The 13580-nt window shown below is 36.5% G+C and overlaps 1 protein-coding gene across 1 annotated transcript in view; it reads left to right on the top strand.

The window, feature by feature from the left end:
- ephb1 (EPH receptor B1) overlaps positions 1-13580 on the top strand; it is a gene marked incomplete at its 3' end in the record, with an annotated part of 243532 nt that overhangs the window by 210293 nt on the left and 19659 nt on the right. The window contains exons 7-9 of the mRNA XM_079434618.1: positions 592-754; positions 6635-6743; positions 8503-8567. Of these exons, the coding sequence (XP_079290744.1) occupies positions 592-754; positions 6635-6743; positions 8503-8567 (337 nt within the window). The remainder of the gene's footprint in view (positions 1-591; positions 755-6634; positions 6744-8502; positions 8568-13580) is intronic.

Here is a 13580-nt window from a genome sequence, read left to right as displayed (position 1 = left end):
ATACACACACTTTCTCGCTGAGTTGGTGAGGTGTTGATGGAGTTTAGTAAGAGAGATCTCATCACTAACACATTACCGTCTCGTCTGCTGCTAAATGTCCTTTCTTATGGCATCAGTGCTCGTCTGCGGCTCTTCAAAGAGACTCATTTTGCTAAACCAAGATTTGTTTCCTCCCCAAAAAAGGAAAGCATTTTTGCTCAGAGGTTCTATTTATTGGAGGTCTCAGATAAAGTTTGTTTGAATATCAGCTTTGTCTCAGATGTTTCTCAGAGACTGTATCTTTCTCAGATAATTTGGTTTTTGAAAGACTTGTGACTTTTTGGTATCTTGGTAAATCTGAGCTTAGTTTGAGACATTGTTGAGATCTCTTCTAACACTCTAAATGAGACAAATTTGAGATTTCTAGGGTCTTTTTACTCAGAATTCTCTGGATGATAGATACATTTGCTCTCATTGCAGTCTAGGAGAAACTAATAAGATATTAACAAGCCATCATATTTCTTTTTCAACATAAAAATGGAGATCTGTTGTAATGAAATCTGTAATTTAAAAAAATATAAAAAATCAACTAAATCTCTCTCTGTCTGGCAGGAGCTGTCTGAGGTGAACTCCACACAGGTGAGGAGTCAGACGAACACCGCTCGTGTGGATGGATTACGGCCGGGCACCATGTACGTGATGCAGGTTCGAGCCAGGACGGTTGCTGGTTTCGGCAAATACAGCAGCAAAATGTGCTTCCAAACCCTCACAGATGGTACGAACCCCCACGCCAACACCTTCGCGTGTTTGTGTGTGTATGTGCGGAGGCACTCTTTAGATCCGAGTGATCTTGTTTCTTGAGCAGATTTAGCAGTTGTCGAAATAAATGCTTCACTGTTCCATTTTTTATGTTCAGTAGATTCCAAGTTTGACTGATCACCACTATGTGTCATAGACAGGTTATGTGTGTGTGTGTGTGTGTGTTTGACTGTTTTCCAGACAAACTGCTTAGCTCATTGATTAGAAAATTATGTGATTAATCATCATCTGTGGGGGGGGGGGGGGGGGGGGGGGGTCCTCTATCTATCTATCTATCTATCTATCTATCTATCTATCTATCTATCTATCTATCTATCTATCTCTTTTTATCAAGCTTTTTCCTTATTTGTTTATCCCAGCCAGCTTTCTCATTCCTTTAAAACTCTCTTTCTCTCTGTTTATTTTTTCTCTTTCACTCTCTCTCAGCGGAAGTGAGTGGATGTGTTTATTGTGTCTTAGGGCTCTTTTCATTCATTAGTGGATGAACACACAAACACACACACACACACACCACGCAAGTGAAAAATTAAGTTCTTTAACCTGAGGTTCATTTGATTGTTTCTGAGTCCATTCACACACACACACACACACACACACATATATATATATATATATATATATATATATATATATATATATATATATATATATATATATACACAGTACATATATATATTACACATTTTGGAAATTTAGGCCTTTGCAAACTTTAAAATGGACAACAAGAAACATTAACTGCCTCTCTCTCTCTTTCTCTCTCTCACACACACACACACTCGTAACCTCTGTCTCTCTCATGGGTTTGATTAATGGCTCTGTATCTGTAGTCTAGCATGTCCTGCCTGATGACTGTGCCAGGGACACACACACACTGTGGATGCCAGGGGGACTGGACTCTACAGGACAGAAAGACGTCCGCCAGGCAGCTGGCTAGTTCCTGGGGCTTCACACACAAACACACACACATTTGACCTGTCCAGCTCACTCGCACATTAATTTTTTAGGCTTTTTCACAACCCTCATTGTCTTTGCTGTCACGCTGGTGTAAATATAACTGAACTGCTCTGGCAATCTGGGACAAACACACAAAGAGACACAGGTCTAATGTGTGAGCATGGCCCTGTTGTTAGACAGTGTTATACATATTATTTATTGATTATAATTAATGCATTTGTGCATTATATCTGCATTTATGAATTTTGCATACACATTTTATCCAATGCATCTTACACTGTATTCAAGGTATACATATTATCAGTTAATGCATTCTCTAGTCTGAGATTCAAACACATGACCTTGGCATTGCTGGCACCATGCTTTACTATTTGAGCAACAACATATGCAGGATGTTCATGGCACACACACCACAAACATACAATGCATGCAACAAACACACAATAAACATAAAGCACTTAAGTTAACCATGTAGTGAAATCACTTAGACATGTGCATATAAAAAATCAACAAATTGCAAATCAGCTATGCAAATGCACAAATATAAAAATATGCATGGCTGATTTGAATGTTTTTTTACATGCACGTGCTGTATGTTTATTTGCTGAGTGTGATTGTTTCGTATGTTTATGTTTAGTTGATTGCATGTGTATTATTTGCAGTTTTGTGCAAGTTACTTCCAAACTGTAATACATTACAGATTACATGTTACTGTTATTTAAAAGTAATGCCTTACCTTACAATATTACTGTCTCAGAATTGTAATGCGTTACATGACTCCTGTATTACTTTTGAGTTACTTTCACCAACATATCTACAGAAGTAGAACTTAACATTCTAGAATTACAAAATGTACTAGAGCCCAGCCCTAATGGCAAAGTGTTTATATTTCGTTCCGGCTTTTTATTAAGCTCATTTAGAAAAAATGTTTGGAGTTTTGTTCATTAAATACATTTTTTCTTTCTTAAAGTTACGACCAAGCGGCCAGCGGCAGACCGGCAGGCTGATCATAGCTTATGTTTGATAAATTTAGCCTTCTCAAATCATCATGTCTTTCCTAAAATAAAATCTATAGATATACTAAAACAGTTCAAGCATATAACAATGTTTAAACGTTAAACCTAGATAAATGTGCGCTGCATCCAGTAGTTTGTGCAGAGAGTGGAAGCTAATGTCAGGACATGGAGGCACGAGCGCAATCAATTACAATTTTTTTCAATGGAAACATCTTACGCCATAATTTTTGCTCATAAAGGTAAGAGTAATACATCATTCGTAACTGTGAAGGGTCTACTTTTATTTGTGTGCACTCACAATGTCAACAAAACGGTTGTGCTTTTATCTTGAACAGGAGCGCTTCACAAAAATGAACCGAAAGACAGCGAATACATGCCTCACAGACATGATCAATATATCTATAGAAAGCTTTAAATTACTACTTAATGAAATAAATAAAAAACGAAAACAAAAACCATTTAATATAATCGTTAACCGTGAAGATGCACTTCTCTCTAAAGGCGCATCTAACGAGGAGATGGCGAATCCTTACTATTTCCCCCAGACACATTCATGGTAATTACTTTTGCTGGGGCTTTTGCTTTATTGCGTGTATTTGAATGCAGATCTCTTCAGCTGTGCTGACGGCTTGCTGCTGGGACACTAAACACCGTCGAGCCGCTCTTGACAGTCATGGCAGCACGGACTCTTGTTGTTTCCACTAGCGCAACAATTTTTTTTTTCATCAATAATTGATGGATGTCTAAAATATAGAGATAAGGAGAAGCCTAAAACAGGCCCGAGGACCGGCCCGCGTCTGAACTATGACGTGAATATTGGCCCGAAGCCCGGCCCTAGGGACATAAAAAAGTCAGAGCCCGACTTTAAATTAAAGTTAAAAAAATATATAAAATCACACGTTTCTGAACATGTACAGAGTAAAATATTACTGAAAATTGATTAGTAATGCCTTACACTACTGTGTTACAGCAAAAAGTAATCCGTTACTGTAATGCATTACTTTTGTAACATGTTACTCCCAACACTGATTATTTGAATGATTGTGTGTTTCAGATTTGGATGTTTGTTGTATGCATGCATCACATGTTTGTTGCATGTTCAGTGTGCGTATTTGCATGGCTGATTTGCATATTTGTTGTATGCACATGGGTGCAGTTTGCATGACTGATTGTTGCATATTTGCTGGGTGCATGTGTGTTTGTTGCATGTTTGGTGTATGTATTTACATGGCATGGCTGATTTGCAGATTTGTTGCATGTGTGTTTTTTATGTGTGATTTTTTTTTTTTTTTTATTGCATGTTTATGTTTTTTTGTTGCATGTGTGTGATTTGCATGATTGACTTGTGTTTCGGTTTTGGCCGATTGTTGCATGATATGTTGCTTGTTTGTTAAACGTACAATGTGTTTTGTATTTGCATGGCTTTATTTGGCTGTATTTGTTGCATGCATGCGAGTATGATTTGCATCACTGATTTGTTTCATTTTCACTGTTCGTTGCATGCATGCATTTCATGTTGTTGTGTATTTGCATGGATGGTTTGCATGTGTGTTGTATGCATGTGCTTCTATGTGATTTGAATGATTAAATAGTTTGTGTGCTTATGCATCGATGTGTATGTGTTGCAAGTTTTAGGTTTGTGTATTTGCAACACATCCATGCACGAAAAACTGAAACACAAAGTCATGCAAATCATACAAACATGTATGCAATACACAAACAAATCAATCATTTAAATTCACTTAGCCATGTCAGTATGCATGCACTCAACAAATAGACAGACATGGACACTTACACATACCCTTCATCATTCTGTGTTGAAATATAGTATTGACTAACACAAATGAAATGGAAAATACAGACAGAACACAATCATGTCACAATGATAAAGACAAAACTCCCCGTGCATGTGTGTGTGTGCAGGCGTATCCGTGCCGTCATACTCACTAAAGTAATTAGTGCGCGAGTTCGCTCTGCGCCAGCTAACGGGTACATCCACTGGCATTCTGCCATGGCACGACATTCGTTACGACAATTAGCACCAATCATGGGGGAGAGAAGTCCACCTCATGTGCACACCTTCTCTAGAAGCACAACACATGCTCTCCCTGGAGTCTGTCTCTCTCTCATTTTGACAGCCAGGTGTAATGACGAAGAAATGATTCTGTTAAATGAGGTGTGTTTAAGCCCAGTACACAGAGACTGCTCTACTTCCTGTTGGCCATTTTGCTAAATACGACCACGAGTGCGATTGTTTAAAATCTAGTGTGCTATGACACACATACTTACATGCAAATGCAGTGTTTTAATACACATTCATTCACAAAAAAAATAAAAATAAAAATGCACACCATATGGGTGAAAAATGTGAATTAAAATTAGTTGAATGGTCTAGACCAATGTGTTCTTGCAGTCCAGCACTGTGCTGGTTATATGTAACTATGTTACACCATTTTGTCCCATGTTAGGCCATGTTTGGAGTAGGATACACACTTTAGAAGCCCACGAATCAACCATATGCAACCAATTAACTTACAACATATAAAAGTGTGGCTGCTACTTTTCAAAAGTGTAGTTTTTTTTTGTTTTTTTTACTAAAATGCAGTAGAAAAATATTATTAATACATATTATTACAATTGAAAATGCTCAAGAAACATTTCTTATCATTATCAATATTGAATACAGTTGTGGTGCTTAATGCTTTTGGGGAAACTGTGATGCATCTTTTCAGGATTCTTTGTAAATATCTTAACTGACACTTTTAAATCAATTTAATGCATCTTTTCTGAATATAAGATTTAATTTCTTCAAACACATAAAAAAAAATTGTACAGTAGTGTGCATAATGCAAGTTACATGCAATAATAAATGTATGTAGAATGCAATTAAATCATAAGTAGCCCCCATTGTTTTAGTTGTCGGGCTGTGTTTGCGTAGCTTTATGTAGCTAGCAGCTTTTTCAAGAGATTAGATCTGTCTACAGATACAGAATGACAAATAATGATGTATACCAGTCTCTTTCACTCATGCTACGTCTTGTTTCTTCCCCGAGCCAGCTTTCTCATTGTTTCTGACACTCTTTCTCTTTAATTCTTCTTATATGTTTACATAGCTATGTGTAGCTAACCACATTTTGTTAGTTTATAGTGTAGCTAACATTTTTTGTTGTTGTTGTTTTTCTGGAGTAGCATGACTTCAGTCGGCTGCTTAAAATTATGATTAGTTTGTAGCTTAGCATGCTACAATCTCAAATAACTTCCTCATACCACACAAATGTTTGCTTTCCTGTATATGCCTGAGCCAGTCGAGGGTTTATCTGTATTTGAACATCGACAAAAGTCATTCCATCCTCGTCTTTGTTGTTTTTAGACTGACGGCGGGATTAGCCGTGTTGATGGGCCACACACATCACTCACACACACTTCACCAGTCGCTGTCATTCGGCTGTGTACCTTAAGTGTTTTCCTTCCCTCCTCTCATTCCGTCTGTCCTTTTCCATCGCTCTTTCTCAGTTGACATCTGTCAGCGCTAGGCATTAGTATTACCTGACCACCGTGTTTTAGAGCTTTTTTTTTGTATCATTGTATCACTCTATCATCCCTCTCTCTCTCTCTCCCTTCTCCGTTTCATTCAAAGCTCACACCTCCTCACAGTGAATTCTTAAATCTGTATTCTTGTCTTTTTCCGTACATCTTTGTGCCCCCACCCCCCTCTCTCTTTCAATCTCCTATTCATGCAGTCCATGAAACACTTCCCTGAATGGCTTCTCTTGAAATGTTTTGTTTACGTTCTTTCATCCCCTGTTTCATCTCTATAGGCAGCGGCCATTTCAGTAGCCTAATGCATCCTGTCTCTCTCTGTCTAGACGACTATAAATCAGAGCTGAGGGAGCAGTTGCCGCTGATTGCGGGCTCAGCCGCGGCTGGAGTGGTCTTCATTGTGTCTTTGGTGGCTATATCTATAGTCTGTAGCAGGTGAGTTGGCCATTATGGAACCAGACGTATGACTGCTTCATGTGCTCGCGAGGATGAAAAGCCTCGAACTAGTTCAGACTAGCTGAATGTGTTCCTGGTTCATGCTTTTACTTAAAGTGAATGTGAAACGTAATATACCAAATCATATGCAATGGAGCCATCTACAAATATGTATGAATAATTCAGTCCATGATACAGTTAGAAACACTGACAAATCAGACATTTAATCATTCTACAATGTGTAACCTATTTTGAATAATATACTCTACTATTCAAAAGTAGGAGGTCTGTAAGAGAGTAGAACAGTAATGTGAAATAGTAATAGAATTTAAAATAACTTTTATATTTTTATATATTTATAAATTTAGTTTATTTTATAATAGTAAAGCTGAATTTTAAGCAGCCATTACTTCAGTCTTCAGTATTACATGATCCTTCAGAAATCATTCTAATATTCTGGTGTGGTGCTCGAGAAACAATGTTCAAAACAGTTATGGGTGACTTAATTTTTTTGGGGGGGGACAGGATTTTTTTTTTTTTTTTTTTTTTTTAAGAGCATTTATTTTAAGTATTTTTTACCATTATAAATGTATTTTCTGTCCCTTTACTGTCACCTGCTTGAATGAAAGCATAAAAAAACTTATTGACCCCAAACCTTTGAACGGTGGTGTTTATATATTAAATATTAAACTTTTTAGTACATGCCATAAAATAATATTTGTTATCATATACTGATTATATAATATTCTTTTTATTTCATTGTATAAAATTGTATTAACATTGTAAACATTTAATATTTAAGTCCATAGTACATAATAGCATGTGTTTTTTTTTTTTTTTTTTTTTTTTTTACAGTGGTCTGTTCATTCAATATTTCAGTGGCATGGCATATTTCAAATCTTATTGGTTGGAAGATAGCCACTAGCTCTCCTCAAAACACAAGCTCATGCTGGTAAATTGGTCTTTATCTGAGTCTGTTCTTTGCTGTAGGGTAACGTTAATGATGGGTGAGGTGATGAAATTCCTGTAAACAGTAAGCAATTCACTCTTTTATTCCAAAAATAAAAGGAATTGGATTGCAAAAGGCCTCTATAAACCACCAGACACAACTATATCCAAACGAACCTGACAAAAAGTTTTGTCTTCAGACTTTACTTTTGGTTAGATAGAAATTTAGATCACAAAGCCTTTGAAAGGCTTTTTCTATAATTGTGGTCTCAAATCTTGAATAAAACACCCCTACATTACACACAAAATCAAAACAAACTGCGACTGGTCACCTGAGATAAGAGTTAGACAGTCTCTGACTGAGCTGGTAGCTGGTTCTTTGCCAGAATAAACTGCAATTTTAACCAGACTTTACTTCCTTGTCAGAAACTCATAATGTCATACTATAATTCAGACTTTGCTCTATTATATTTCAGCCAGCTGAACAATGCTATGCTGCACATATAACATGAAATAACCTCCATATATAACATACATGGAATTATCCCCTTGTAGAACATCTATACAGGTGGAGCTGGGGAAGGTGGGGAAGGTTTCTGAAACGCACTTCAGCTACAACAGCCAAGTATTTTAATGTTGAGCGGCAAGCTCATTGGCTGCTGATGTGAAAAGGAACCAATCAGCTTTGCCTTGTGAATAATCATGTGATTATGAATTACATGTAGAACCTATCAGCCTGCACCATCTAGAGTTTCATGACAGAACTTTGTGTTTCTTAATTTTATTTTCTCTCCCCCTCTTTCTCTCAAAGGAAACGAGCTTACAGTAAGGAGGCCGTGTACAGTGACAAACTCCAGCACTACAGCACTGGAAGAGGTGAGCAAACCCCTCATACTATTGAGACCGTTGATGCTGACGGATATCTTTGTTTTACACTCTGCGCCGCCTCTTCCTCTGGGGCAAACCCATCCTGAAATGGGTTTTTAATAAAAGAGAAAGCAAACATATAGGAAAACGAGGCGAGAGATGTGAGGTTACAGGAAATGCCGCGGGATGCGGTGTAAAGGAGGAAAGGAACGAGGGATCGCTTCAGGCTTGTGCACTTTTAAGAAGCTGACACTAAAAAGCTTCCTAACTGTATGCATCCCGTAGCCCTGCGAGAAGCTTCAGGCTCATTAGGAAGTGAGAACTCTCTCTCTTTCTCTGTCTCCTTGTAAGCAACCTCTCCGAGGATTCGGTGGGCGATCTGTGAAGCTAAATTTAATTAACATAAGTGCAGACGAAAAAGTAAACAAATGATGTGACAGCCAGACTCACACATCAAACAGACAATTTAGAAAGAAGAAGAGAGAGCAGAGACTGTGAGAACATGATCTCGTTGTCAGGAGAAATATTTGGATAATTACTGTATCAGAATTTATTCAGTCTTGAATGTCAATGCATATGAGCTAAAACAAAGCGAAGGACACTCTACTATGAATATAATTGGCGAAAATGTCACAGCCATTCTTGGGTTTCCCAACATTTGCATTATTAAAACTTTAAAGAAGAGTGGAGTTGGTGTCTGTGTACAGAAGTTAACTTCATCAGGACTTTCAAACTTATTCCAGAAGGACATTAAACAATTACCTCCAGCCCCAAGGACAGATTCTCTTCTATCTATCTATCTATCTATCTATCTATCTATCTATCTATCTATCTATCTATCTATCTATCTATCTATCTATCTATCTATCTATCTATCTATCTATCTATCTATCTATCTATCTATCTATCTATCTATCTATCTATCTATCTATCTATCATTCTGTCAATACTTTCATGCATTTATTCGTCATTCTATTTTATCATTCTATCCTTCTATCTTTGATTCAGACATCTCAATGTTCTATCGACCATTCTTCTGTCACTCAATTCTATCCATTTTTCCTATTGTCGTTCTTTCAGTCTGTTCATCATTCCATCCATCCATCTATCTGGTGTTATATTTATTTTGTAAATAGCTTAATTATATGCTGAAGTGCAATGTTAGCACACAAGTTTTTCGTTATAATCTTTTCCCCCATGAAATGGCAGCATTACTGTACTTGCACAGGCAGCTATAGGAGTCTGTGTGAAATTATAAGCTCCATGTTGTCTTAAATTTCCCCTTTTGTCTGTTGTGTAACAGCTATTTCTGTACCTTTATTTTGCTGAGTCACAACCAGTGCTGTTGTGCTAGTCACTAAGCTGGAACCTGGCTAGAAATTAAACGCCCACCCTAAGGAGCTGAAAGACTTAAATTGCTGTGAATGGAGAAAAATGAATGCTGGACATAAAATGGAAATATGGTTTTGTGTAAAATATTGATTTAATGCGTAATAGAACCTTGCAATAGTGAAGCAGCCGTAATGTGGCAGGGTCATAATGGAGTACGCTTCATAACGCATGGCTTTTTAATACCAGGGAGAGAGAGAAAAAAAAGCATCTTTTGCCTGAGAGATCAGCGAGATGCAACTAATCTGATCTAAATATGCTTACACAGTGTCAGACACTCCGCATAAGAGCACAAATGGGCTGATATTCTCAAAGCTTCTTAGCCTGAGACAGATCCTTTTATGTATCAGGACGCATCAGAGATGGCTGTTCTTTCAAATCTCAGAAACAATGCGATTACACGGGCCAGAGCTCGGACGTTTGCCGTGTGCAAACGGTGTATTAAGACTCTCCTGTTCTCAAAGAAAGATTAACAACATTCAAAATAAGAAGAGATAGTGGATGGGAAAGACTACAGTAAACTAATGACCTCCTTGAGTTTATATAACATATGAATTCAGTTCTGATTCTATGCAAATGTTATATTTCAATTTATATAGCTGCTTTGGAATAGATAGATGCAGTAGATATAGAGATAAAAGGATAAATATTCAAAATTATTTAATAAGCATAAATAATTGTCATGATAATTGAATTTTAATAATTGTTTAACAAAGAATAAGTTACTTTGCTGGATGGATGGATGGCAATGGATAGAATATTAGTTTCATAGAATGAAAGAATAATAGAATAATAGAACGACAGAACTAAATAGAAAGAATGATGGATGGATGGATAGACAGCTAGAATGATAGAATGATAAGAAAGAGAGAGAAAGAAAGAAAGAAAGAAAGAAAGAAAGAAAGAAAGAAAGAAAGAAAGAAAGAAAGAAAGAAAGAAAGAAAGAAAGAAATACACTACCAGTCAAACGTTTTTGAACACTAAGATTTTTTATGTTTTTATACTGTTTTTGCTCTACTTTGGATCAAATAAATGCAGGCTTCTGTTCTGTCATTGTTCACTTTTCTGTACTGTTCACTTTTTACTGGTAATGTACATATATACATACATACATACATCCTTTAATTTTTTTATTAATTTATTTAAAATAGTTATTTTGTCAGATGGAAGGATATAAATATTCAAAACTATTAACTAAAATTATTAAATAATATAATAATTATGAAATAATTTTAATGATAATTTGGTTAATTTATTTTAAATAAAATAAAAATAATACAATCAGTTATTTTGTCAGGTGGATGGATGGATGGAAAGGTAATTGTTATTTTAAGTTTTGTGACATGGCTGGGTGTTTTCTATTAATAAATAATCACAAACAATGGTGTACGTGAGTCCAAGACCAGACCAAGTGTTTGTCCTCAGGGGCTTGGCCAGAAGTTTGCGTTGTTCTGTCCCTCTCCAGACTAGTGATGGGAAGTTCGGATCATTTTACCGACTCGGACCTTTGAGTCTCGTTCAGCAAAATGAACGAATCTTTTTTCGAGTCATTTCGTTCATTTCGTTCATTTTAGCAAAATATAATTCAAATGTTATGTGTTACTTTCCAAACACATCTACTACTTATGCAAACGTTTATCACACTACAAACAATACAAAACTATGCTATAAGAAACAGAAAATATTACTTAATTGTTTACCTGGGTCTTTAGTCTATGATTAGCGCACCACCTCTTATCTGACAAGTGTTCGGATTTGAGTCGTTCGTTCATCACGTGACAGCCCCATACGCTTAACCAATGCAGCGTGAGCCGGAAAGAGAATTGATTAGTTCTTGATCGAGTCTCGGGTTTGAGTCGTTCGTTCATCACGTGACAGCCCCATACACTTAACCAATGCAGCGTGAGCCGGAAAGAGAATTGATTAGTTCTTGATCGAGTCTCGGGTTTGAGTCGTTCGTTCATCACGTGACAGCCCCATACACTTAACCAATGCAGCGTGAGCCGGAAAGAGAATTGATTAGTTCTTGATCGAGTCTCGGGTTTGAGTCGTTCGTTCATCACGTGACAGCCCCATACGCTTAACCAATGCAGCCTGAGCCGGAAAGAGAATTGATTAGTTCTTGATCGAGTCTCGGGTTTGAGTCGTTCGTTCATCACGTGACAGCCCCATACGCTTAACCAATGCAGCGTGAGCCGGAAAGAGAATTGATTAGTTCTTGATCGAGTCTCGGGTTTGAGTCGTTCGTTCATCACGTGACAGCCCCATACGCTTAACCAATGCAGCGTGAGCCGGAAAGAGAATTGATTAGTTCTTGATCGAGTCTCGGGTTTGAGTCGTTCGTTCATCACGTGACAGCCCCATACGCTTAACCAATGCAGCCTGAGCCGGAAAGAGAATTGATTAGTTCTTCTATATCGAGTCTCGGGTTTGAGTCGTTCGTTCTTTTGTCACGTGACGTGACAGTTTTGGACAGAGAAATTAGTTAATTTACAACCTTCCTTACAAACGGGTGCATAGTCATTATTATTATTATTAGAATTATTAGTATTATTATTTACTCTTACAGTTATGTGATGCTTTTCTGGTCTCAAATTATTGCTTTTAATTTCTGTCACATGGTTCCTTTCCATAACACCATGTGGTAAAAAAAGATAATAACGAGTTGGTTAACCTCTTCTTGCACTACACATATACCTGCACATTTAGTTTTGTTTTATTTAACTGGTTTGCACTCTATCTATTCTGCCATGTGCCTTATGCCACTTTATCTCTTTCTTTATTTTTCTACAAACGTCCTCATTTGTATAGTTGTATGTACATATGTTTAAACTGTATTTATCTGTATTTGAACGTCTACTGTCAGTAACTGTAACTGTTTAATGTTAACTGTATGCACCAAGGGTCTGAGAGTAACGCAATTTCAGTTCTCTGCTATGTACTGTACATGTGGAAGAATTGACAATAAAGCAGACTTGACTTGTTATGCTTTGTTTTTATTTTATTTTTTTAGTCTAATCTTCATAAAATACAATACCTTGTTGTATTTATGTCTTTTGAGTTAACCCTTTAGATTGGACTATAGTGTTACTTACTATACTTTTGTAACATATGACACTTTAGACATTAACACTCTGTACACACTCCTGAATTGTTTTTTATTGTTTATTTTTGTGCCAGAAAAAGCTATAGCAAAGAGGATAACTATTCCAAAATTAATTTAAACTATTTAAATAAAAAATACAAGAAAATTAAAATATACTAAAGCCACAGAGCCTTAAAAAACTAAAACAAAATACTGCACAACAAGCTAGGCCTTTTTTAAATAAATAAAAAATAAATAAGCTTTAAAATAACACTGTGGCTATATTTTAGAACATGCTTTAAGGCATGTTTGCATTCAAAAAAAATGAACGGACCATTTTTATTTCTAGGAAAATGCTTATTACACATATTTTGATAATTTTATGATAATTCTTAAATATGATCCAACATACAAAAAAATACAGTTTTACTTTATGGTAGCCTATTTGATATGTACTGATCCGGCAAGTGGTCACGTGACAAAAGAACGAACGACTCAAACCCGAGACTCGATATAGAAGAACTAATCAATTCTCTTTCCGGCTCAGG

The sequence above is a fragment of the Barbus barbus genome (genome assembly GCF_936440315.1).
Source record: "Barbus barbus genome assembly, chromosome: 15".
NCBI lineage: Eukaryota > Metazoa > Chordata > Actinopteri > Cypriniformes > Cyprinidae > Barbus > Barbus barbus.
The sequence above is the reverse complement of the archived record's forward strand: the minus strand, read 5'-3'. Positions and strand labels throughout refer to the sequence as shown.